Source organism: Lissotriton vulgaris, chromosome 6, assembly GCF_964263255.1.
Source record: "Lissotriton vulgaris chromosome 6, aLisVul1.2, whole genome shotgun sequence".
NCBI classification, from domain to species: domain Eukaryota; kingdom Metazoa; phylum Chordata; class Amphibia; order Caudata; family Salamandridae; genus Lissotriton; species Lissotriton vulgaris.
The window spans coordinates 1,411,754,009-1,411,781,597 of record NC_141694.1 but is presented as its reverse complement, the minus strand read 5'-3'; the positions used below and the strand labels follow the sequence as shown (position 1 = coordinate 1,411,781,597).

Here is a 27,589-nt window from a genome sequence, read left to right as displayed (position 1 = left end):
ATCTCCTCCTTCACCTCCTCTGAGAGAGGAACCATCTGATTGTAAGACAAACCTCTGCGCAAATGAAAGGCTTTGAGGCGTTGCAGGGCTCTGTAATGCAGCGGCCCTGGGAAAATCGCCGGGAGGGAAGAGGACAAGAGGCCCACCACTCTGGCAATCTGCCTCAACGAGGTGTGGGACCTCCCCACAGTCTGTCGCAACACATGACGGATCTTCGACAGCTTGCGGGCCGGAAGACTGAGGATGGACTCGACAGAGTCTATGATGAAACCCAGGAACTATCCGTTGAGAGGGAACCAGAACAGACTTGGTCTCGTTGATAACAAACCCCAATTTTTGTGGACGCGACACCGCCAGCTGCAGGTGTTCGCGCAGCTTCCGAGGACATTGGTCCAAAAGCAAGATGTCATCCAAGTAGACGATTAGCGGACGCCCTGACTGCGCAAGAACTCTATCACCGGGTGCAGGACTTTCGTGAAGCACCACGGAGTGGAAGATAGACCGAAAGGAAGGGCCATGAACTCGAACACCTGGCCCTTCCAGACAAACTGCAGGAAACGACGGTGCGGGGAATGAATGGGAACAATCAGATAAGCGTCCTTAAATCCAACCGCACCAACCAGTCCTGCGACAGAAGAATGTCGCGCAACAGATGGATGCTCTCCATCTTGAAGTGGCGATACACCAGCCACCCATTGAACTCCTTGAGATTGATGACTGGGCGACGTCCGCCGCCCGGCTTGTCCACTAGAAATAGGCTGCTGATGAACCCCGAGGGATGCAGAGTTGAACGACGAACGGCCCCTTTGCGAAGCAAGTCCGCGACCTCCTCGTCTATCAACAACGCATCGGCCTCTGAGAACACCATTGGAGAAGGGGCACTCACCTGAAAGGGCTGGTCGTAGAATTCTATACGGAAACCGCTAACGGTTTGCAACACCCACGCGTCCGCGGTGAGAAGTGCCCATTCCCCCCAGAAGGCCGCTAAACGGCCGCCAACACAAACTTGGTCTGCAGGAATTACACTCACCGGTATTGGAGTTGTTTCCTGCTCCTTTCTTGAAGCCGCGACCTCCAAAGCGCTGTCCTCTGGTGGGATAGAAGTTGGTATAGTTGGCAGATGTATTATACTGCCCTCGTCCGGAGCCTTGCCCTCTGTTGCCGGCATTCTGCCCTGTACGGCCGGTCGCACGGCCCCTGCTGCGACCAGCCCCGGAGGAAAAACGCTGATGGAAAACACGTTTGATGCTGGGATTGGGCTTTGTCCAGCGAGGTAAAGGTAGATACGAATTTGCCCAGTTCCTTAATGAAAGGCTCGCCAAAGAGACCCCCTTGGGCCACCGCCCCCGCCTCCGAAGAGGCCAGGTCTCCAAGTTTCGGGTCCAACCTAATGAGAAAGGACCGACGGCGCTCTGTGGAAAGGGCGCAGTTGGCGTTGCCCAGGAAAATAATCACCCTTTGTGCCCAGTTAGACAGCACCTCAGGGGAAATGGACGCACCCGTGACTTTCGCTTCCTCCGCCATATCTAAGATCTTCGTGATCTGACCCACCGCGTCTAACAACTTATCTTGGCAGGACCACCAAGAGCGGTCTATGCCCTTGCGCGGGTCCTTCATGAATTTGGCCAGAAATGTCGCCATCTTGGCATCCAGGTCAGGAGTCATGGCTACCTTGCCTTCCAACGATGGCCTAGGGCATTCCCCCCTCAGACAGCCTCTGGCCTCCTCCAGAGGTTTGCGAAGCCTGCTCGCCACGAACTTGGCCACTTTGTCACCCGGGGCCCATGCCGCTGACCGCGGATGAATAATTTCATCCGGGTCCAGCATGCCCGAGCTATCCCGAGGCAACTCCGCAACCGAGCCCGAAGGACGCCAGGAACGCTCCGACTCGTCGTCATCGTCGGTATCTGGGGAATCCCTATCAGGGGAAGAAGGTGCAACCTCCGAAGGCGCCACCGGGACCGGGGCGGCGGGCTGCTCCGTGGGGGGCGCGGTCGCCTTCGCTAAGAAAGCGTCCCGAAGACGCTCAAAGGCGCCTTTGTCCACTCCATGGGCATTCTCCGACGGCCCTTCCTTGCAAGGCTTCTTCGGTGCTGGAGGACCCTCCCCCGAAGGACCTGGAAGATCAGCGCGCGCCAACTTGGCGCATTCCTCAACAATACGTGCCGAAAGGCGGTCTTCCATAGGGCCAACTACTTCGGTCACACACCTATAAATAGAACTATCAACCGCCTGATAGAACTCCTCATCATTCAGGTAGGAATGGGGCTCCTCGTAGTATTCATCCTCCATAATGAAAGCTACTCTGACAGACGACCACCACCTGAAGTAGAGACTCCCAACGGCCTCCAAAATACAGCCCCAGACACAAGTGGGTACAAGGTATTCCAACAGCCCGGAGGACTGTACGGCTTTTGGCCGTCAGGAACTGACCGCAATTAGGGCGCACTCGGACCCCACACAGCGCGCCGACCCACCACAAGGGACCAGGTCTGCCCCCCCACAGCGCGCTACCACACCAGGGGCTAAGGAGTGCTTGAACCGGCACCACCGGCAGCAACGCGGTAAAACCGCAATACAGACCCTCCACAGGGAGTAAGAGTGAAAAAATTAACTGAAATGGGCTACAGACCCGGATTCGCCGAGCGTCACTGAGGGGGCACAAGGGCAAGGCTCCGCGTCCGTTGGATTCCTCAGCGCGGCTCCTCTGAGGAGAAAACCGCGCTAAAGACCAACGAGACGCCGCAGTGCCCTCTAGCGGCTGATACACGCCGCGGAACCACAACGGGAAAAAGGTCGCGAAAGGTGCGGAAAAAACCGCCCCCGCAACCTACTCGGGGCTCTGTGAAGAAAAACAGCCACAGCGCTTACACAGACCCCGAAGAGTAATCAAGAAAAACCCCAAATGTGAGGTAAATACCACAATAACCCAAGAGCAAAGATAAAACACTTAACTGGCTGCGGGAGCAGCGAAGAAAGAGGAAGAACAGAAAGAGGGGACTGTTTATATAAGGATAATGGACACTGTGAAAGGACTACCCTCAGATCCTTACAAGTTGGAGTGCTGGGACTTGAAGTTAAAGTCTGGGACATTTGCACTATGTTGATTTTATTTGATGTTTTTTCTTCCTTTTATTGAAACCGATGATGATGTTCCAATAAGAGCTTTTCTTGGCTGCTGTGCGTTTTGTGTTTAATAAATGGCGGAGAAAGAAAAGCATAATCTGAGCCTCCGGTCCTGCCATAGAATCCACCAGCCCTGTCACTCACAAAACCAGACAAAGGAATACACAACCTAGCAGAGGCAGGTTTAAATGGTTAGAGAATTAAATACCTACTTTCTGAAAGTGGTATTTGCAAACACAGAATGTTACAATAAACTTCACTAAAAGATGTATTTTATTATTCTGAGTCCAGGCATACTAAACTTGAATTTCTACCATGTTCTCTGAGTCTGTTAGGATTATAAACATGTAATAATCTAACAGCCCATTCTGCCCTATGGAGAACAGGTAGCCTTGCAATAGTGAAACACAAAAATGGCTGTAATTCACTATTAGGACATGCTACACACATCAGGGCTTGTCCTACCTTATACTTACAATGCACCCTGCCCTTGGGCCTACCATGGGGTGACTGATATGAAGAAAAGGGAAGGTTTAGGCCCTGGCAAGTGGGTGCACTTGCCCAGTCAGCATGACAGTACCAGACCTCAAGCAGGCTCTGCAATGGCAGACCTCAGACACATTTTACAAGGCTGCTTCTGTGGGTGGCATAACCAGTGCTGCAGGCCCACCAGCAGCATTTGGATTACACACCCTGGGCACACTCAGTGCACTGTACTAGGGTCTGACAAGTAAACCAAACATCCAATCATGGAATCACTAATCCATACATCAATTTACAACAGGGAGCACTTGCACTGTGGCACTGGACAGCAGTAAAAATTCCACGAGGCAACAGCAAAAATGGAAGGGAGACCCACGCCAATGGTGCCAGGTCTAACACGTGTCCCCTCCAGCTGAAATGTTGGGAGAACTACCATAACTCCTGGCAGTTCTCATCACTAAGGTGGAAAAATCTGGACAGACCAGCATTGGCGTGTTCTGTACCAGGGCGGTGTTCCACCGTAAAGTCCATACCGTGTAGGGAAATAGACCACCTCAACAGCCTTGGGTTCTCACCCCTCATTTGCATCAACCATCTGAGGGGCCTGTGGTCAGTCTGAACCCAGAAGTGAGTCCCAAACAGGTATGGTCTCAGCTTCTTCAGTGCCAAGACCACAGCAAATTCCTCACGCTCAATAGCACTCCACCTCTGTTCCCGTGGAAGTAACCTTCTACTGATAAAGGCTACAGGTTGATCTAGGCCCTCCTCATTCACCTGTGACAGAACAGCCCCCACACCATGCTCTGAAGCATCTGTCTGAACGATAAACTCACTTGAAAAGTCGGTGCCCTGAGCACAGGCGCTGTGCACATGGCAGCTTTCAGGGCCTCAAAAGCTGTCTGACAGGTGTCAGTCCAGATCACCTTCTTGGGCTGCTTCCTGGAAGTTAGCTCTGTCAAGGGTGCAACAATGTTGCCACACCTCTTGACAAACCTCCTGTAGTACCCTGTGAGACCTCAGAAGGCTCTCACCTCTGTCTGGGTTTTGGGTGGTTCCCAAGCCAGGATGGTTTCAATCTTGGGTTGTAGGGGCGCCACCTGGCCGCTCCCAACTTGGTGTCCCAAGTACACCACAGAACCCTGCCCGATCTGGCACTTACTTGCCTTGATCGTGAGGCCTGCCTTCCGCAGCGCCATCAACATTTCCCAGAGGTGGCGCAGATGTTCCTCCCAACTGGCACTGAACACTGCGATGTCATCCAGTGTTCCACTGAACTCTTCCAGTCCAACCAACACCTGGTTGACCAACCTCTGAAAGGTGGCAGGGGCATTCTTCATCCCAAAGAGCATAACCCGGAACTGGAAATGCCCATCTGGTGTGGAGAATGCTAACCTCCCCTTTGCCCCATCAGTCAAGGCAATCTGCCAGTACCCAGACGTTAAATCAAACGTGCTGAGGTACCGTGCAGCCCCTAGCCGATCAATGAGCTCATCAGCTCTGTGGATGGGGTGCGCGTCAGTCTTCGTGACCGAATTGAGCCCTCTGTAGTCCACACAGAATCGGAGTTCGGGTGTGGCACCCGGCGCAGCAGCCTTTGGGACAAAGACCACTGGGCAGGCCCAAGGACTGCTAGAGGACTCAACCACCCCTAGCGCAAGCATCTTTGAGACCTCCGCTTTGATGCAAGCCCTCACCTTGTCAGTTATCCTGTAAGACTTGTGCTTTACAGGTAAGCGGTCTCCTGTGTCCACATCATGGATACACTACTCTGTGACACCAGGAACCAGGGAGAACAGATCAGAAAACTGTCCCAGCAACTTGCGGCAGTCATTCTGTTGCTCATGGGTCAGGGTGGGAGAGAGCTTAACACCCTCCACTGACCCATCTTGCTCTGATGCTGACAGGAGGTCAGGAAGAGGCTCAATCTCCTCCTCCATCCCAGCATCTGTTGCCAAGAGCATTCCCACTTCAGACCTCTCTAAGTGGGGTTTAAGGCGGTTGACATGTAGGACCCTCAAGGGGTTCCTAGGAGACGGCAAGTCAATCAAGTAGGTAACTGGACTCTTGCGCTCCACAACCTCAATTGGTCCGGTCCACTTATCATGGAGCGTGCAAGGCTCCACTGGGGCCATGACCCACACTTTCTGGCCAGGTTGAAGCTCTACCAGAGTGGCATTCTGGTCATACCAGCGCTTCATCTCCTCCTGGCTGGCTTCCAGATTCGCCTCAGCGAGTTGCCTGAAACGCCTAGTCTGGTTCCTGAAGGCCAGCATGTAGCTATATACATCCTGGGGAGGTTTCCTGGGAGATTGCTCCCAGCCTTCTTTAACCAAACTCAGAGGTCCTCTGACCGGGTGTCCATAGAGAAGCTCAAAGGGGCTGAACCCTAGAGATTTCTGTGGCACCTCCCGGTATGCAAACAACAGGCATGGTAAGAGGACGTCCCACTTACGCCTCATGGGTTCCTCAAGACCCATAATCATGCCTTTCAGGGTTCGGTTGAACCTTTCAACCAACCCATTTTCTTGGGGATGGTAAGGAGTGGTGAACTTGTAGGTCACACCACACTTCTGCCACAGGGACTTCATATACTTGGAAATGAAGTTGGTTCCCCGGTCAGACACTACCTCGTGAGGGAATCCCACTCTGGAGAAAATTCTTATCAGTGCTCGTCCTACCACGGGAGCCGTCACTGTCCCCAGAGGTATGGCTTCTGGGTACCGTACAGCATGGTCCATCAAGACCAGGATGAACCTGTTGCCCATGGCGGTCTTGGGGTCCAGTGGCCCCACAATGTCAATCCCCACCCGCTCAAAGGGGGTACTGACCACAGGGAATGGCTGGAGTGGAGCCTTGTGCTTCTTTCCACTCTTTCCACTTGCCTGACAAGTCTGACAAGTTCTGTAATGAGTATCTGAACTCTTGCGCATTTGGGGCCAATAAAAGCGGGCAACAAGCCTTTCAAAGGTCTTGTTCTGCCCCAAATGTCCTGCTAATGGCAAATCATGAGCCAGCGCTGTAGGAAGGCTCTCAACTTCTGGGGTACCACTAGCACACGGGCTGACCCAGGTTCAGCAACCTTAGGCTCATTATACAGGAGACCATTCTCCCAGTAAATCAAGTGTGACCTTGACTGATCACCTGTTGCCGCAAGCCCACAAGAGAAGGGCATTCTCTCTGCTCCTTGCAGAATTCTTCCCTGGAGCGGCCTCCTTCTTGCTGCCAATAGGTTAGCACAGTGAGGTCCCCCAGTTCCACTACTTGCACCCGGGTAGGCTTCCGGGCATCCCCCTCAGGGTCTACCTCCTCCTGGACCGTGGGGACTTCAGGGGCTGGTTTCCCGCGCCCCCGCCCCTTCTCTCTTTGGCAGGTCCTCTTGAGAATCCCTACTGGCTGACATTGACCGGGTGGTCACGCACGCCCAGTCAGGCAGTCCAACCATCTTCAAGTGAGTTGTTTTCTCCACCTTTCCCCAAGGGGAGCGCTCCAAATCGTTCCCAAACAAACAGTCAACAGGCATGGCGGGCCTCACAGCTACCTGAAGAACACCAGAGATCCCCCCCACTCAAAGGGAACCTGAGCCATTGGATAATGACTCTCTGTGTTGTCGGCAGCAACAGCTCGGCAGAATACATGTGGAATGATCTGCTCTTGAGACACCAGGTGACACTTGACAGCTATCACAGTGGCTCCTGTATCTCAAAGAGCCTCCACCTTTTGGCCATTGATGGTCACTCGCTGCCCATATTTCTTAGTGTTCCTGGGCAGCTTAGCTTCTGAGACCATTTCACAGTATCCTAAAGAGAATAGGGTCATCTGTGCGGGACCCCACCCACCTTGGACACCAAGGCTACACTAGCCATCTGTCTGTCCTCAAACTCCTCTGGAGACAGACTTTTGTTAGAAGCACTGCTACATGCGGGGGAAGGTACTCTCCTTCCTCCTGAGCCCACAGAGCCTTGTAGAATTCCTCTTTCTTGGTGCACCCAACAGTGGAAACCTGAATTTCTTGCACAAATACTTCAGCTACTTTACTTTGTAGCTTTCTAACCTTTCTTCTTCCCTCGATGGCTTTTGATACCATCGAATGGCCCTATTTGTTCATGGTACTCCAGAGGTTGGGCTTTGGTCCGATATTCTGCAGTTGGGTAAGAGTCCTCTACGAACAATCAAAGGCCCGTGTGGGGGTCAATGGGACAATATTTAGGGCCTTTTCCCTGCGGAGAGGGACCAGGCAGGGTTGCCCCCTATCTCCCCCCCTCTTCGCACTTGCATTGGAACCACTGGCCCACTGGATCAGGAGGGACCCCACGATTTGGGGCCTGGTGGTAACTGAGGAGTGGGAAGAGCTGATATCCCTCTACACCGACAATATCATTCAATACCTGGCGAGACAATACCACTCGATAGCCCAAGTGTTACATTTTTTTTTTTTACTTTGTCAATTTGCACAATAAACGCAGGGCTCTGTACTCCAGAGGCGACTGCAGTATCCAGTTATACATTTGCATGACCACAATTGACCTTTTTATAAACAAAACAGCCAAAATCTTTAACGTTGAATGTCGTTCTGGATGTCAACCCCACTCCCCCCAACTGCCCCAAGTGTTACATATTTTTGAGCTGTTCAGCAGTTATTCTGGCTATACCATCTACTGGTCGAAGTCCGTGATTTTCCCATTGTCAGGTCCTCCCCCTCGGATCCTATCTCGATGTTCGGCCCAGTGGTTATTGAGGGGTTTAAATACTTAGGAGTCTATGTTATTCGGGACAAGGAGTTTTTTGCTAGAAATCTCGAACCCCAGCTGAATCGTCTGAGTGCCGATGTATGTCACTGGCGTACCCTTCCTCTCTCTCTCATGGGCAGGGCGGCTTTATTTAAAATGCTTACATTGCCAGGGCTCATATAAATTTTACAGAACACACCATACCCTGTCCCCCCAAGCGTGTTTAAAAGAATATCACAGGCGGTGCGGATCTTGTTGTGGGACGGAGTGTCCCCTAGGATTGCGTTGCATAAGCTACAAAGGGGAGTATATGATGAAGGACTGGTGCTCACAGATGTCAAATTATATTACTGGGCCTACCTGCTTCAGGGATAAATGACTGGGTGTATACGGATAGCAGCGTACCTGCCTACAGGGTAGAAAGAATGGCTATGTCTAGGGGCAATTGTGAACCTCTTCTTTATGCCCAGAGGCTACAGACGGCATGGCCTGAGCACACCAGGGTAGTGCTGCAGTGTTGAAGAGAGGTTAATAAACTTCTAGGATGGGCGGGCACACTGACCAGGAGAATACCACTGTGCCTAGGGGAGCAATTGCGGGAGGTGACCGCTTCAACAGGCTTTAAGGGGTGGCAGTTGATTGGCATTGAATATCTAGGGGATGTCTGATAAGGGGATTCCCCCCACTCCTTTGAGTACCTCTAAAGGGAATACAACCTACACCACTCACAGAGAAATCATCATATACAACTCCTGCAAGCCCTACGATCCCATATACTGAGTGGTACATCCATTCCGGAATACACCCCGATGGAAGATAGGTTGTTGCTTGACCCCATAACAGAGAAACCCACATCTACAATCTATCGTAAATGAATAAACAAAATACCCGATCCCCTGGTCACCCTTAGAGCAGCTTGGGCCAAAGATCTTGGAAGCTTAGAAGAAGAAGACTGGCAGGATGCACCCCAGAGTCCTAGAGAGACTGCAATCCGTTCGAGGTTCAGACTGGTGCACCTAAAAATCCTTCACCGTACCTACTACCCCCGCACACACCTTTATGCATGAGGCAGGAGCCAAACGGCGTAATACGTACGGGGTTGTAAACAGGAGGGCACCCTCTTTCATATGTTATGGGAGCATCCGTAGATTATCCCTTTCTCAACGAAGGTCACTGACACCATGTCTGGTGTAGTGGGTGACAGATCAGATGGAGCCGAAGTGGCTTTTATTAATGATTAAAGGGGACACTGAATGGTCTAGGTACGTAGAAATATGTCTGGCTCTGGCAGTGGGAGTAGCAAAATGAAATATTGCTAGGGGGTGGGGAGCGCAATACCCCACCAATGAGAAGAATGGAAGCGGGACCTCGACTGGTGCCAAAGGGCTGAAGAAACTGTATACAAAAGTAGGGGGTGTACTAAAAAATGGAAGAAAGTGTGGGCGCCCTGGAGGAAGAACAGAGAAAATGGAGCACTCATAGAGGGGGAGGAGCGATGGAGATTGCTGACAGTCCCTGTGGTTCCCTGACGATTATTTTCCTGTTAACTCTTTTGATAACTCCCAATGTGGTATATGTACTGTTTGGTCTCATGAGCATTGTTAATAAAAAAAAGAATGTACTGTTTGGTCTCATGAGCATTGTTTTTTTTTTTTTTTTAATTTTTGAAAACCTTTATTGTGCTTCGTATGAATACAGTTACGGGCCTACAACCATCCTGGCCGGCCTCGAAATCAATTTGTAGCACGTTCGTCAACCAGAGAGCACCTCAGTAGTTCACCATTACAACATACTGCATATATTACAAAAAGCACTTCGAATAGACGTGACCACTGAGTTAAAGGATCAGATAAGGTTAATTTTAAAATATATAATAAAAAGGATCAGATGTCATACAATCAACCTAAGGGCACAGAGTGGGCAATGCACGCGTCAGGATGTCCACAGAGCTAATAATCATTATTGGAGTGCCGGTGCTACAGTACACATATCAGGATAAAGGAATATCTAATCACATTTCGCACCAGTCATCGCCCACCCCATGAACGCAAGACCACCTTAATAAAGTTAGCAATATCCCAGAGTACAGATATGACAAGAGGCGCAATACTTGACCTCCATACTGACCCAAGAGAAGAAAGAAAAGATAAAGGAAACCAAGAAATAGATAAGTGAGGGAAAAAAGGACCCATAGAAACTAAGAAAGGACAATAAAACAAAAAAAGAGGACCCTCCCTCTACCCTCCACCCTGCACCCCTGCAGAGGCTATGGCTTACCCCCCCTAGCAGCGTGCCCGTCGCCCGTAAAAAGAGTACCCGAAATATAGTTACAGAAAGGAGAAAGAAAGAACCATTTAGACAGAGAAGTAACCCAGTGTACTACTCAAAGGAAAGAAAAGAGAAAAGAAGGAACAAAAAGGCCATAGAAATGAAAAACCGGACAAGACCCCCCCCCCAACCCCCCACCCTGCACCCCTGCAGATGGCTACAGCCTAACCCCTAGCAGCGTGCCTGTCGCCCCAAAAATAAAAAGAAACCCCTCCCAAAGATAGGAAAATCCCCCTTGCCCAGCCCGGAGGCCAGTAAGGAAAGAAAGCGGAGGAGGGCCATTCTAATTGGCCCCCCCCGCTCCCCCCCTGCGCACTATGAACGTCCTAAAAGCAGAGCCAAATTGTGGAAGATAAACTCAAAACAGTGTACAGACAGGTTATACGAGTCCTGGGCCCTAGCATGAGCTCCGTAAAAAACACGTTTCTACCAGCCAATTATCAGTCCTGGTGCAGCACACAGTTTTCAACCCGGTCCTCTTCTATCCGGCCCTTCCTTATGCGTCAGCTGAGCGAGCAATATTCGATAACATACATTTAAGCCCAACCGCCCGGGCAAACAAAGCCGCTCCATCCCCCCCTCATTTGCAAACAATCGAGAACCAACCGTACATGTCCTGCAAGGATCGAGCCATGCCATTGTTGTCCCTTCATAACTCCTGCGGTCCAAGTGTAGACTACAAAGTATCGAGGAAAGAAACACTGTAACGGGCCGTATCAGTCGCGATGTCCGGGGAATATTAGGAGCTGTCTGGTGATAGTCGAACATCTGGAAAGTAGATCTAGGCTCTGTAGAGTCGTCCGCACTGCACCTCGGGTCAGTCAGTACCACTGGGAAAGATGAAACACTCCGCGCGGAGAATGGTGCAATGCCAGCATTATGCCATCGCGGGCAGCGCAAGTCTTCCTGTCCCAAGGAAGAAGCAATGGCGTCCAGCCTCATTTCCAAAGCACAGGCGCCACCGATTAGAGCCACGCGAAGGGAGTCCAATGCAGCCATGAGATCGTTCAAATCGGGCTCCTTCCCATGTGTGTGTGGGGCAACACCATGAACCACAGCACTCTCCCTCCCGGACGGAGGTCCTTGACTTAGAGCGCAGCCTCCCGGCATAGCTACCCTGATGTAATTTAGCCCCGTAGTGCCCCGGGCTGGGTCCAGAACAAAGGAGCGTAGAACGGCCTGATGTCTCCCGGAACAACCAATGCCAGGGATAGTGGACTGCAGGACAAACGACTCCGGCCGGAGCCCTTGATGTGGAAGGCAGGATCTCGTCTCGCACACTGGGCTGCCCACAAGTCTCGGTGGGGGACCAACACAATGGCCGCGCTCGGCAACAAAGAAGGACAGGACGATCTCAGCTGTCCCCCAACACGCAGCGCCGTGCGTCTCGCGATGTCGTCCCACGAAGTGGGCTGGACAATTGCCCCAGGAGACGGTCAAGCGGACTTCCAATGCAGGCCGGCCGCTTCTGCCACCCGCTCATGGCCGAGATAATCACGTTGGTGGCCAGCCTCACTGCGCACTCGAGGCCCCGGTCTCAGCACCCTAACGGCCGGAAAGGCCGAGGGGAAATTTCTGCGTTTCTACCGCCGGCCGGGACCTCCGGAGCATATTGCCGGTGACCACAGCACCTCGCCTCCACGAATCTGCGGCATCCGCTCAGGATAGGAATCAGGATGTCTGCGCACGGAGAGAAGGAACCCGGAGCCGGGAGCCTGCCGGGAGCCTAAGCGGCTATCAAGGTCACCAGCTTGGCTCCTCCCCCTCATGAGCATTGTTAATAAAAAAAGAATAAAAAAAAAGAAAAAAGGTGGCCAAGAAGAAGCAATTTGCCCAATGAAGCTTGACTAAGATGGAGAACTTTTGCTGACTCTGCCTTCACTGTATCCGAGGACTGAAACTCATCGATCGGACCACAGGGAATGGATTTGCACCGCAAGTGATGAAGCTCTCTGTCCATTGCGAAGCTGTTGCACTCAACACAAACTGCTGAGGAAAGAAAGAAGTTCAACAACCAATATGAGCCTCAGTTACCACAAGAGTGGCTGCTGCTTGCTCCATGCAGAGAATTACTGCATATCTGTTCTCAACTCATTTCTAAGAATCAACAGGCCACGGTCACCAACAAACACCTCATCCTTCTCCGCTGTCAGATATAAGCGAATCTAAAAAGAATACCAGGAGTTGTTAAATGTCAAGGGATTCATGAAAATAATTACCCCAAGTAGCCACAAGGCATCTCTAAGGGCTGTCTGGTCAGCAACCACTTGAGATTGCAAACTGGACTTCAGGAGTGTAGGATTCCAAGTTCTACTCATCCACGGAGGCCGTGATTTGAATAATTCTTCTAAAAGGAACATAAAAACAGCAGAGATATTGTTATTTAATAATCATTGTGTATTCTGAGTGACATTAAGAAGCACAGAGGAAACATTAATGTATGCAAACTAGGGAAAGAATATTCTGGTAGCAATCCACATTGGAACACACAATGCTTTCCATCAATAACTTCAAAATCTAACAAGCATTAGAAATGCAATCGGGCTCGGATTTATTTGAGTTCGAGCTAATGGCATTGTAAATGCCAATGTATTGTTGCTATGTGTTATGGAGTGTGTTCATGTGGTGTGGACTGCCAGTGATTTCATTGTGAGTGTGAGAATATTGCACCGTTACTGCCTGTGTTGTCCTTCTTGTGAGTGTGAGAAGCTTGAACTGCTGCTGCCTGTGATGTCCTTCTTGTGAGTGTAAGAAGCTTGAACTGCTGCTGCCTGTGATGTCCTTCTTGTGAGTGTAAGAAGCTTGCACTGCTGCTGCCTGTGATGTCGTTGTTGTGAGTGTGAGAAGCTTGCACAGCTGCTGCCTGTGAGTATGAGAAGATTGCATTGTGCATCTCTGTGCTGTGCCTGTTCTTTATAAGGGACTCTTGCTCTGTTGCTGCTGCTGCCTTGGCACAGTACCTGCTGTGAGTGTGTGAGGGAATTTTGCACCGCTGCTGCTTGTGATGTCCTTCTTGTGAGTGGGAGAAGCTTGCACCTCAGCTGCCTGTGGTATCCTTGTGAGTGTAACAAGCTTGCACAGCTGCTGCCTGTGATGTCCTTCGTGTAAGTGTGCACTGTCATCGGTAGCATGTAGAAATGCACTATTACGCTAACCTGTAGATATGCTCTGTCAATGCTAGCCTGTAAATATGCACTGTCATCGCTAGCCTGTAGATATGCATTGGCTTCAGTAGCCTGTAGTTATGCACTGTCATCGCTAGCCTGTAGATATCCTCTGTCATCAGTAGCTTGTAGATATGCACTGTCATCGCTAGCCTGTAGATATGCATTGGCTTCAAAAGCCTGTAGATATGCACTGTCATCGCTAGCCTGTAGATATGCTCTGGCATCGGTAGCCTGTAGATATGCATTGTCATTGCTAGTCTGTAGATATGCACTGTCATTGCTAGAGAGAGTGGAGAGTGGTAGTGGAGAGTGGAGAGTGGTAGTGGAGAGTGGAGAGTGGTAGTGGAGAGTTGTAGTGGAGAGTGGTAGTGGAGAGTTGTAGTGGAGAGTGGTAGTGGAGAGTGTTAGTGGAGAGTGTTAGTGGAGAGTGTTAGTGGAGAGTGTTAGTGGAGAGTGTTAGTGGAGAGTGGTAGTGGAGAGTGGAGAGTGGTAGTGGAGAGTGGAGAGTGGTAGTGGAGAGTGGTAGTGGAGAGTGGTAGTGGAGAGTGGTAGTGGAGAGTGGTAGTGGAGAGTGTTAGTGGAGAGTGTTAGTGGAGAGTGGAGAGTGGTAGTGGAGAGTGGTAGTGGAGAGTGGTAGTGGAGAGTGGTAGTGGAGAGTGGTAGTGGAGAGTGGTAGTGGAGAGTGGTAGTGGAGAGTGTTAGTGGAGAGTGTTAGTGGAGAGTGTTAGTGGAGAGTGGAGAGTGGTAGTGGAGAGTGGAGAGTGGTAGTGGAGAGTGGTAGTGGAGAGTGGTAGTAGAGAGTGGTAGTGGAGAGTGGTAGTGGAGAGTGGTAGTGGAGAGTGGTAGTGGAGAGTGGAGAGTGGTAGTGGAGAGTGGAGAGTGGTAGTGGAGAGTGGAGAGTGGTAGTGGAGAGTGGAGAGTGGTAGTGGAGAGTTGTAGTGGAGAGTGGTAGTGGAGAGTGGAGAGTTGTGAGTGCAGCCTGATATCTTCACTTCGCCAATTTGAATAAAAGAGGGGACTGTCTCAGCATTTTATCCTTTTTATGTGGATAAAAGAAAAATAATTTTTTTATTGCGAAAATATCTGTTAAACTGTAACATATTGAAAGGAGGAGAAAACAGCAACACTGAGCTAATGCAATGGGGCTGCACTACTGCACCCTGTAATGTCGTTCTTGTGAGTGTAAGAAGCTTGCACAGCTGCTGCCTAAGATGTCAACTGCCTGTAGTCTCCTAGTGGATGTGCGAATTTTGCACTACTGCTGCCTGATCTATTCTGCAGTGCACTGCCTTGCACCACTGCTGCTTGTGATGTCTTTCTTGGGAGTGTGAGAAGCTTGCACATCTGCTGCCTGTGGTTTCTTTGTGAATGTGAGAAGCTTGCACTGCTGCTTCCAGTGGTCTCCTTGTGGGTGTAAAAAATTGCACAGATGCTGGCTGTCATGTCCTTCTTGTGAGTGGGAGAAGCTTGCACCTCAACTGCCTGCGGTCTTTTTGGGAGTGTAAGAAGCTTTCACAACTGCTGCCTGTGGTTTCTTTGTGAATGTGAGAAAGTTGCACTGCTGCTTCCTGTGTTGTCCTTGTAAATGTAAAAAGCTCGCACAGATGCTGGTTGTCATGTCCTTCTTGTCAGTGGGAGAAGGTTGCACCTCAGCTGCCTGTGGTCTCCTTGTGAGTGTAAGAAGCTTGCACAGCTGCTGCCTGTGATGTCGTTCTTGTGAGTGTGAGAAGCTTGCACCACTGCTGCTTGTGATGTACTTCTTGTGTGTGGGAGAAGATTGCACCTCAGCTGCCTGTGGTCTCCTTGTGAGTGTGAGAAGCTTGCACCACTGCTGTTTGTGATGTCCTTTTTGTGACTGGGAGAAGATTGCACCTCAGCTGGCTGTGGTCTCCTTGTGATCGTGAGAAGATTGCAATGCTGCTGCCTGTGATGTCCTTCTTGTGACTGTGAGAAGCTTGCACCACTGCTGCTTGTGATGTGTTTTTTGTGAGTGGGAGAAGATGGCATCTCAGCTGCCTGTGGTCTCCTAGTGGATGTGAGAATTTTGCACTGATGCTGCCTGATCTATTCTGCAGTGCACTCCCTTGCACCACTGCTGTTTTTTATGTCTTTCTTGCGAGTGTGAGAAGCTTGCACATCTGCTGCCTGTGAGTATGAGAATATAGCATTGTGCATCTCTGTGCTATTCCTGTTTTTCATTGTTGCAAATGTGGAAGTTTGCACCTCTGCTGCCTGTAGTCTCCTTGTGATTGTGAGAAGCTAGCACTGCTGCTGTTTGTAATGTCGTTCTTGTGAGTGTGAGAAGCTTGCACAACTGCTACTTGTGATATTGTTCTTGTGAGTTGGAGAAGATGGCATCTGAGCTGCCTGTGGTCTCCTAGTGGATGTGAGAAGTTTGCACTGCTGCTGCCTGATGTATTCTGCAGGGCTCCTCTGTCTCATCATCCTTCTTGACTATGCAAAGAACAGCTGCCTGGCACTGAAGCCTGATCTGTGCTAATGTAATCTGCAGGGCTGCTCTGTGTCTTCATCCTTCTTGCGTCTGCAAGAAGCAGCTGCCTTGCACCACAGCTGCTTGTGATGTCTTTCGTGCGAGTGTGAGAAGCTTGCACGTCTGAGTTGGAGAAGATGGCATCTGAGCTGCCTGTGGTCTCCTAGTGGATGTGAGAAGTTTGCACTGCTGCTGCCTGATGTATTCTGCAGGGCTCCTCTGTCTCATCATCCTTCTTGACTATGCAAAGAACAGCTGCCTGGCACTGAAGCCTGATCTGTGCTAATGTAATCTGCAGGGCTGCTCTGTGTCTTCATCCTTCTTGCGTCTGCAAGAAGCAGCTGCCTTGCACCACAGCTGCTTGTGATGTCTTTCGTGCGAGTGTGAGAAGCTTGCACGTCTGAGTTGGAGAAGATGGCATCTGAGCTGCCTGTGGTCTCCTAGTGGATGTGAGAAGTTTGCACTGCTGCTGCCTGATGTATTCTGCAGGGCTCCTCTGTCTCATCATCCTTCTTGAGTATGCACGCTGCCACTGAGCTATACGAGGAGCGCGGGACATTAAAGGAGGCACTTCAGTGTGTTCTGGCAAAACAGCCAATATTCGTGCAGTCTGCACACCCGGCGAAGTGAAGCTATCAGGCTGCACTGACAACTTGCCACACGCGACTGCAGCAGGCGCACGCTGCCACAGAGCTATATGAGGAGCGCGGGAAATTAAAGGAGTCACTCTGCTGTCACTCTACACTCACTGTCAATCTGCACTCACTGTCACTCTGCTGTCACTCTGCACTCACTGTCACTCTGCACCGCCACTCTGCACCGCCACTCTGCACCGCCACTCTGCACTCTGCACCGCCACTCTGCACCGCCACTCTGCACTGCCACTTTGCACCGCCACTCTGCACTCTGCACCGCCACTCTGCACCGCCACTCTGCACTCTGCACACAGACTCTGCACCGCCACTCTGCACTCTGCACCGCCACTCTGCACCGCCACTCTGCACCGCCACTCTGCACCGCCACTCTGCACCCCCACTCTGCACCCCCACTCTGCACTCTGCACCGCCACTCTGCCCCGCCACTCTGCACCGCCACTCTGCACCGCCACTCTGCACCGCCACTCTGCACCGCCACTCTGCGCTGCCACTCTGCACCGCCACTCTGCACCGCCACTCTGCACAGGCCGGTGCCTCAACGGCTCACAGCGCCGAGAAAGAGTGGCAACAGCACTTGACAGATGTATGTGCTGTCTAAGGCGGGAGCAGTTTGAAATCTGGCTCAGCCTTTCATGATTTTGTGTGACATATCAATGGAAATTCCAAAACGCGTGCCCTGAGCTCCACTACTCTCATGTCCACAGTTCAAGTGTTTTCGTGTCTGTGCTTAAATGACGCCCCCCCCCCCCTTTATTTTCCAGTTGTACTCGGAACCGTCTATGCTTCCGATGAACTTCCACTATGATGTGTGACCCTGGGCATATACGTACGGCCATCACGTCTGACATTAAAATAGTGCAGAGTTTGCATAGCGCTTACTAAGGCAGATTTCAGTGCTGTAATTAAAAGGTGCTATTTCCTCGTGCACACTGTGGTAGTCGGGTGGTTTGATGGGATTGACCACAGCGTTTGTTAATTCATGTGGTTCTGTTTTTAGGTGTATTATTTGCTGTGTGACTGTATTTGCTGATGAATGTTTTTGTTAAGGAGACGACTGCTTTCGACATAAGTTTTGCTAGGTTAGAATTTGGCCAGTCTTGCCTAGGCAGTAAATATTCTGTGCTTATTCTCATAAAGTGCACGCAGTGCTATGAAATTCCAGAAAAAAGCTTTGCACATGGGTGTGGGGGGGGGGGGGTTGTGAGTATTTGCAAATGTGTTATGGTGGTCACAGAAACAGATTAGTGGTTAACCAAGAACAGCTTTGGTTGGGTGATTGAAAGACTCCTTGTAGTCAGGTGATTGGCAGCAGGGTTATTGGAGAGCAAGTAATACTGGTTTCCTTAACAAAGGACACATTATGTTAAGCACAATGCTTTTGAATGTGCCTATTTTAAATTCGTCTTGTCTTTGTTGGTGCAAATTGCTTGACATTGCATTTTAGGAACGTACTTGCTTGTCTCGAAGTTCGTCTGTGAGTCAATTACAAAACGAAAAAAAAAACAAATATAGCTTGGAGTTGCAGTTCGGTTTACATTACCTGAACTTTGAAATAAGAGTTGCGTCTGGAAGCCCAGTCTGAACTGGAACAGTTTAGATCAGCAAGGGGTGTGTTCCATCATGGTGAGGATCCGAGTTTGTGATCCGGATGAGTGAGGCTGATGAAGCCCTTTCCCGGCCTGGCATGCAGCAGCTGCGCGCTGAGCGCTGCTGAATGGTGAACGCGCCCGGCCATCTGGATTCACTTAAGGAGGCACCCTGACAGCTCCTAATTATAATTAATGTACTTCTTTGCGCGAGCACGAACGAAATATGCCCAAGATGGCGGAACAAAACTAAATTTACCCTATCACTTCAAGCCTATTAAAACGACAACACAACGAAGACGAATCACTGGCCAGATGACAGAACACGCTAAGGAATGTGTGGAATTTGTCTCGGCCAAAGCCCTAGGAGATACTTCTTTTTTTCTTCTTTAACATTAGTTCTCGAAACTCCTCCCACTTACAGTGGGGAGGAGTCCGAGCCCTAAAAAGTATGTTAGCAAAAAAAAAAAACTGTAACGCTTTTGGCACTTTGTGATGTTTAAGGAATACATTTCACAATGTGTAATTGTTCAAAAACAAAGTTCTACTTTACGAAGATATTTACTTGATAGAGATTACATTTGTGTGTCTTTGTTTTAAGATTGTATTTAATAACAGTATTTCTGAAGCTTATGTTAACTGCTACCATAAAAAAATAGCATTTGCAATGCATAAGGTCTCGCATTAGGAAAGTTTGAGCTATTGGTATTGTAAATGACACATTTTTTATTTATGTGTTGGTTTTGAAAATAGCAAAAATAATAGCTTTGTTATTTACAGTGCCAATAGTTATAACTTGTGTCACCTATAGCATTTGTAATGCAATATGTGTTGTATTCACGTGACTTAGATGTATTGATATTACAAATAACAATGGCTTTTAATTTTTTTAATAATTAATACTTAAATAGAAGTTATTGTAATTTATAATGGCAATAGCTTAAACTTTTGTAAATAACTTTTGTGAAGAATATGTTCAGTGTACTTTATTGTGACGAAAATCCAAGAACAGAAGTGAAATACTAACCTCTTTTTGTGACATTTGTAATAAAGCTTGAAACATTGAGAGAAAATATTTGACCCAGTTGTTGTTGAATGGTTGCACAGATTGATGCTGTGGTGGCGCTGAGTGATGTTGTGGTGGCGACTAGTGATGCTGTGGCATTCAATGATCCTGTGGTAGCGCATAGTGATGTTGTTGTGCCCCTTAGTGATGCTGTGGTGGTGCTGAGTAATGCTGTGGTGATGCGATAGATAGAGTGAGTGGGATAGATAGATAGAGTGAGGGCGATAGATAGAGTGAGGGCGATAGATAAATAGAGTGAGGGTGATAGATAGAGTGAGGGCGATAGATAGATAGAGGGAGGGCGATAGATAGAGGGAGGGCGATAGATAGCTAGACAGATAGATAGAGTGATGGCGATCAGTATCTAGATAGATAGATAGAATGATAGATAGATAGAGTGAGGGCGATAGATAGTGAGGGCAATAGATAGATAGATAGAGTGAGGGTGATAGATAGTGAGGGCAATAGATAGAGTGAGGGCGATAGCAAGATAGAGTGAGGTCGATAGATAGAGTGAGGGCAAAAGATAGATAGATTGATAGATAGAGTGAGGCAGATAGATAGATAGATAGATAGATAGAGATAGATAGATAGATAGATAGATAGATAGATAGATAGATAGAGTGAGTGAGGGCGATAGATAGATAGATAGATAGATAGATAGATAGATAGATAGATAGATAGATAGATAGATAGATAGAGGGCGATAGCAAGATAGAGTGAGGGCGATAGAGTGAGGGCAAAAGATAGATAGATTGATAGAGGGAGTGAGGCAGATAGATAGATAGTGAGGGCGATAGATAGAGTGAGGCCGATAGATAGACAGATAGATAGAGTGAGGGCGATAGATAGACAGATAGATAGAGTGAGGGCGATAGATAGACAGATAGATAGAGTGAGGGCGATAGATAGATAGATAGATAGATAGATAGATAGATAGATAGATAGATAGATAGATAGATCGATAGATAGTTGTGTGTGCGATTGTGTGTGTGGTTGTGGTTGTGTGTGCGTGGTTGTGTGTGTGGTTGTGGTTGTGTGTGCTATGCTCTGTTTTCCTATGCTATATTTTATTTTGTTATGCTATGTTTTGTTGTGTTTTGTTAAGCTATGCTTTGTTGTGTTTTGCTATGTTTTGTTATGCTATGTGTTCTTGTGTTTTGTTATGCTATGCTATGTTTAGTTATGTTATGCTATGTTTTGTTATGCTATGCAATGTTTTGTTTTGCTATTCTATGCTTTGTTTTGCTATTCTATGCTTTGTTTTGTTATGCTATGCTATGTTTTTTTGCTATCCTATGCTTTGTTTTGTTATGCTATGCAATGCTTTGTTGTGTTTTGCTATGATTTGTTATGCTATGCTATGTTTTGTTGTGTTTTGCTATGTTTTGTTATGCTATGTGTTGTTGTGTTTTGTTTTGCTATGCTATGTTTTGTTATGCTATGCAATGTTTTGTTATGCTTTGTTTTATTATGCTATGCTATGTTTTGCTATCCTATGCTTTGTTTTGTTATGCTATGCTATGTTTTGTTGTGTTTTGCTATGCTATGCTTTGTTATGCTATGCTATGTTTTATTGTGTTTTGCTATGCTATGCTTTGTTTTGCTATGCTATGTTTTGTTATGCTATGTTTTGTTATGCTATGCTATGCTTTGTTATGCTATGCTTTGTTATGCTATACTTTGTTATGCTATGTTATGCTATGCTATGTTTTGTTATGCTATGCTATATGTTGTGTTTTATTATGCTATGCTTTGTTTTGCTATGCTATGTTTTGTTATGCTATGCTATGTTTTGTTGTGTTTGATATGCTACGTTTTGCTATGCTATTATATGTTTTGCTTTGCTGTGCTACGTTTTGTTGTGTTTTGTTAAGCTATGCTATGTTTTGTTGTGTTTTGCTGTTTTGTTATGCTATGTGTTGTGTTTTGTTATGCTGTGTTTTGTCATGTTATGCAATGTTTTGTTATGCTATGCTATGTTTGTTTTGCTATGCTATTCTTCGTTTTGTTATGCTATGCTCCGCTTAGTTTTGCTATCCTATGCTTTGTTTTGTTATGCTATGGTTTGTTGTGTTATGCTATGCTATGCTTTGTTGTGTTTTGGTATGCTATGCTTTGTTTTGTTATGCTATGGTTTGTTGTGTTATGCTATGCTATGCTTTGTTGTGTTTTGATATGCTATGCTTTGTTATGCTATTTTGTGTTATGCTATGCTAGGTTTTGTTTTATTATGCTATGCTTTGCTATGTTTTGTTATGCTATGCTTTGTTATGCTATGCTTTGTTATGCTATGCTTTTTTATGCTATGCTTTGTTATGCTATGTTTTGTTATGCTATGCCAAGCGTTGTTTTGTTAGGCTATGCTATGTTGTGTTTTGTTATGCTATGCTATGTTGTTTTTTATTATGCTATGCTTTGTTGTGTTTTGTTATGCTATGCTAGGTTTTGCTATGCTTTGCCATGCTATGTTTTGTTATGTATGCTATGTTTTGTTGTGTGTTGGTATGCTATGCTATGTTTTGTTGTTTTGTTATGCTATGCTTTGTTTTGTTATGCTATGCTTTGTTTTGTTATGCTATGCTATGTTTTGTTCTGCTATGTGTTGTTGTGTTTTGTTATGCTATGTTTTGTTATGTTATGCTATGTTTTGTTATGCTATGCTATGTTTTGCTATCCTATGCTTTGTTTTGTTATGTTATGCTCTGCTATGTTTAGTTTTGCTATCCTATGCTTTGTTATGCTATGCTATTTTTTGTTGTGTTTTGCTATGATTTGTTATGCTATGCTATGTTTTGTTGTGTTTTATTATGCTATGCTATGTTTTGCTATGCTTTGCAATGCTGTGTTTTGTTATGTATGCTATGTTTTGTTGTGTTTAGTTATGCTATGCTATATTTTGTTGTGTTTTGCTATGTTTTGTTATGCTATGTTTTGTTTTATGTTATGTTATGCTATGTTTTGTTATGTTATGCTGTTTTGTTCTGCTGTTTTGTTGTGTTATGTTATGCTATGCTATGTTTTGTTTTACTATGCTAAGTTTTGTTTTGCTATTCTTTGTTATGTTATGCTATGGTTTGTTTTGTTATGCTATGTTTTGCTGTGTTTTGCTATGTTTTGTTATGCTATGTTGTGTTATGCTATGCTTTGTTTTATGTTATGTTATGCTATGTTTTGTTTTACTATGATATGTTTTGTTTTGCTTTGTTTTATGTTATGTTATGCTTTGTTTTGTTATGCTATGCTATGTTTTGTTGTGTTTTGCTATGCTATGCTTTGTTGTGTGTTGCTATGCTATGTTTTGTTTTGCTATCCTATGCTTTGTTTTGTTATGCTGTGCTTTTGCTATCCTATGCTTTTGTTTGTTATGCTATGCTATGCTGTGTTTCGTTATGCTATGCTATGTTTTGTTATGCTATGCGGGTGAGGGTATGTGAGGGTGTGTGAGGGTGAGTGAGGGTGAGGGGGGGGAAAGGGTGTGTGAGGGTGAGGGTTTTTGAGGGTGATGGTGTGTGAGGGTGAGAGGGTGATGGTGTGTGAGGGTGAGAGGGTGAGGGGGTGTGAGGGTGAGGGTGAGAGGGTGAGGGGGTGTGAGGGTGAGGGTGTGAGAGTGAGTGAGGGTGTGTGAGGGTGAGAGGGGGTGAGGGGGGTGAGGGGGGTGAGGGTGTGTGAGGGGGTGTGAGGGTGAGGGAGGGGGTGTGAGGGTGAGGGAGGGGGTGTGAGGGTGAGGGAGGGGGTGTGAGGGTATGTGAGGGGTGTGAGGGTGAGAGTGTGTGAGGGTGAGGGGGTGTGAGGGTGAGGGGGTGTGAGGGTGAGGGGGTGTGAGGGTGAGGGGGTGTGAGGGTGAGGCGGTGAGAGGGTGAGGCGGTGAGAGGGTGTGTGAGGGTGAGAGGGTGTGTGAGGGTGAGAGGGTGTGTGAAGGTGAGGGTGTGTGAGGGTGAGAGGGTGTGTGAGGGTGAGAGGGTGTGTGAGGGTGTGTGAGGGTGTGTGAGGGTGAGAGGGTGAGGGTGTGTGAGAGTGTGTGAGAGTGAGGGGGTGTGAGGGTGAGGAGGTGTGTGAGGGGTCAGGGGGTGTGAGGGGGTGAGGGCGAGTGAGGGGGTGAGGGCGAGTGAGGGTGAGTGTCTCCAATGAATGTAGCTGCTTGGCCTTCTTTAAAAATGTTCAGTGCTGCAAATAGAGCATGCCGCCCTAATTATCACAGCATGAGGCCCCAAAGTGATAATTATCACAGCATGCAGAGAGGCGCCCCACACTGCTGGAGCACTCAACTGCACATTAATTATAGTTGAGTGCTCCAGCAGCCTGGGGCGCCTGTTGACATGCTGTGATAAGTGGGGTCTCGTGCTGTGATAATTGTTACTTGCACGATACTGATTCCCGCCCCTCCAGGACTCCCTGACCTGCCTCATGGTTGCCAAGGCAATATTTCTGAAAATATTGTCGTGCTACCGTAAGGCAGGTAATGGAGTCCTCGAGAGGTGGGATCCAGAGCAGACAAATCTGCTAAACAGGAGCTTTTTCCAATGGCAGGCCTCCGTTTCCAGAGGCCTGCCAATGGAAAAAGGGGGCGTGGTTTCACACAGTACTGAAATCCCCCTGTTCACAATGTAAATGTAAATGTATTTGAGCTTATATAGCGCACAGCTACCCGCAGTGGGTTTCCCGGCGCTTGCTTAGGGAACCCGTCCTGGTATTCCCCTGTGAGATAACCCCGGCAGGGTATCCACAAGGTGAAAGCCAGGCATCCCGCCGCGAGGGGCCGTTGTGGAGATTAAGCAAGCTATTGCCCAGAGTCGCAGAGTGTGAACCCGTGAGTTGAGAAGGCACATAGGTCTTTGCCTGCAGCAGGGCCATGCCCTGCAATGCAGGCTTCGACCTAAATAGCTCTGTCAAGGCAATACACCACGAACATAAAACTTAAGTACTTCCAGTGAGACTGCCAAATTGAGAAGCAGACATAGGCATACTCTAGAACTACAACCTTTCTTTCGGCCATTAGCTGAAGGCAGGACAGGGTTTAGATCATTATGAGGTTTACTATAATGCAAGTCTAGGACTGCTTATATGCTTACAGTACGCTGCCTGTGTTAGAGAACCAAGAGTAAGCGGCCAGGTAGTGATCAACATCTAGACCAACCACATGGCACCACATCAGTAGGCTTAAGGAGAGGAGATTTTGGTAAGAGGAATAGGAAGGAAGGATTCTGAACTCCTGCCCATATACCACCAGGGGGACTTTGGCGACTTCTTTGCAGGCTTTGAAAATCAAGAAACACACTCACACTTGCCACCTGATGTGAGAGGTTCATACGGCAATGATAACCTGTGAAATTGATGATAATATCTCATACTGAAATCGGATTCTTGCAATGTTGAATCACAGTAAATGCCCACATTTCTAGGCTGGAGATTTTCCGGTATTTATTGTTGTGGCCGCTGGCCAATGCATTACATTGTACATAATACTTAATAAAGCCTTGAGAGTATTTACTTGTTATCTTCATATTTTGATCATCAAGAAGAACAAAGACTTAAACACAGTCAAATGGTAGTTCTATGGACTTTAATTTTAGAATCTATCAGGTTAATTGTGGTACCTCCATCCAAGTAATATAACAAAAGCACTTGGGCATTTCTCCTCACTGTAATTGGTGAACCTTATGGGAATACCCCTTCTTCTTCAAAGAGTCCCCTGGGACCTCCTCTTTTCTTTCATTGGGGTATAGCTGTTCAACAAAAGGGGCTCGCCTATACTGCTTCTGCGTGGAGTTGCCCTGGGTTGCTTCCATGTTGTTTTTCGTACAAGGCATTCTCTTTTTGGTTTGACGCTTTATATTGATGAGAATAGGAGCATGTGGCTATCTCTTGGTGGGTTATTATACTTCCTCTGTCCATGAGACGCTGTTGGGAGCTGCTTCACTGGGTTGTTCCTGAATGGGCGGGGAGGGGAAAGGAAAGTTTGTGGGAATGTTAATAACTCTGTTTTTCTGTCACTTTTGATACGACCAGCCCTACCCCTTGAGCCTAGTGCCAGGTCAACCATTATGAGAAATACAACTTTGCACTCTCTATCAATGCTAGGACCAAGCGAGGGTACGGTCTGTGATTGATTTAACGAAATGCTAATAAACATTAGAGGTTATTAGTGTTCAATGTATACATCACCTAAACAAGCTTGGCAGATTATGTGTAAGGAGCAGTGTCTGAGTGTTCATGACTGAACACTGAGGGGGTACTATTGTTTAAGGCATAATATCCTTTGGTGGTCTAATGCGGGGGTGGATCAATATCTAAAAGGATTATGCTTTTGGCCATCTTTACAGGCCTGTTCTTTGAAACCACACATTGGGTGCAAATCTGACTCACAGTTCAGGATCCAGGATATAAGCAGAAATCTCAAACTAATCTGCTTTAAAATTGTCCTCAGAAATCATCCTCAAAATTGTGGTGTACAAAAGTAGATTTGAACCTTATTTCCAGTTAGTTGATGGGTTTCTTGACTAAGGAATGCAAAAGATCATGAACTGTGTTTGTTTGTAGTAACACGCTACACAAATGGAAATTGAAGGAGTTCCTTGAGTATGCGACTAAGCGCTCCGCGTCTTCCAAGCAACTGATTTCTCAAACTGTCACTTCTCACATAGTAACTTCAACATTTCACATTCTACTGATGTCATTACTTCCATTACATCACCTCTACACAACCCTTAGGAAATCTGAGGAGTACTGACCTGTGTTTCCCAAAGGGACTTTGTGATTACAATCTAACACATAAAACCACTGGCGAGCTATTTGATCATAATTTCTCGAAACACTGATTTAACGTGTTCCATGCATCGGATGGCCCCCGGCCGTCTGACATCACGGTGGGCGTATGCGTTGGACGGCTGGGGCCCGTCCGATTTACGCACGCATGGAATCCGCCTACTCAGCGGGGAAATTTGTGCCGCAGTGAACTGGTTAAATTGTAATCTCAGAAATGTCACCATTGATGACATCACATTATCAAAAAATATGCTTTCTGTGATGTCCTCTGTGAGAGTTTGCGTGAAGTGTTAAGTCTGGGTTAATCGTAACGGATTCATTTCATTTTGATTCTTTGGATGAAACCATGACATTATTTAAACAAAAGATTAATAGAATTTCTTTTCAGGATAAGTGCTTGCAATTTGTCTCACCTTTCTCTCTGTGTCTGGTGGGCATGGCCTTTGGCTAGGCTTATGGGTTCTGTCAACAAGTCCTCAAAATCCACAAGATGTACACAATCCCCAGGCACCAGCATTCACTGAACATGGCCTTCAGCCATATTCGGCTGGCTCTCAGTGCAAGATGTGGGCTTAGGCTTTACTGTTGTCCTACACCAAGAACTACTTGACAAAGCGTGCCCAGCTGCTCAAAGTAATATTTAAAGCAAATAAGCCAACATTTCCCTATCAGTGGATAGAATTGGAAAACAGCATTTGTCTGCAGTCTAATCAATGTTAGAAATGATGTTAATATTTAAATGTGATGTCACAAGTGATCTCATATATAGTGCTAGCTCTGCATAATGATAAAGACTGCTGATATTACACTCCTGATCAATCCATATCCTAATAGGCATTAATTACAACAATTCCAATACCAATATCATGTCAATGTCTCTGCAATAAATACAGAGAAACAAAAGGTTTATTGCCACTGTCATGAAGTAGGTGGGAAAAATAGCAATGTTTAGTCGCTTTTTCTCTATGGGTGCTGCTTCTTTTTGTGTCTGCCAAAGGCCAGGACGTCACTGGATTTTTTTGCCTAGTGCATAAATGGAGGCTCTGATAGGAGTCAACAGCCCAGATGCTTCTACATCGACTATTTGTATAGGTGAATGTTTACCACAGATGATTTATGGTGCAGTCCCTAAGTCATCAGAAGGTACACAATCTGTTGGCAGGGTAGAATAGAATAGGGGAAATAGTATACTGT

General features: G+C 47.4%; 1 protein-coding gene across 1 annotated transcript in view; it reads right to left on the bottom strand.

The window, feature by feature from the left end:
- The window catches only part of ECT2L (epithelial cell transforming 2 like), a 566,170-nt gene that overhangs the window by 432,545 nt on the left and 106,036 nt on the right, over positions 1-27,589 (bottom strand). Inside the window, exon 6 of the mRNA XM_086927539.1 lies at positions 12,884-13,011. Within this exon, the coding sequence (XP_086783665.1) occupies positions 12,884-13,011 (128 nt within the window). The remainder of the gene's footprint in view (positions 1-12,883; positions 13,012-27,589) is intronic.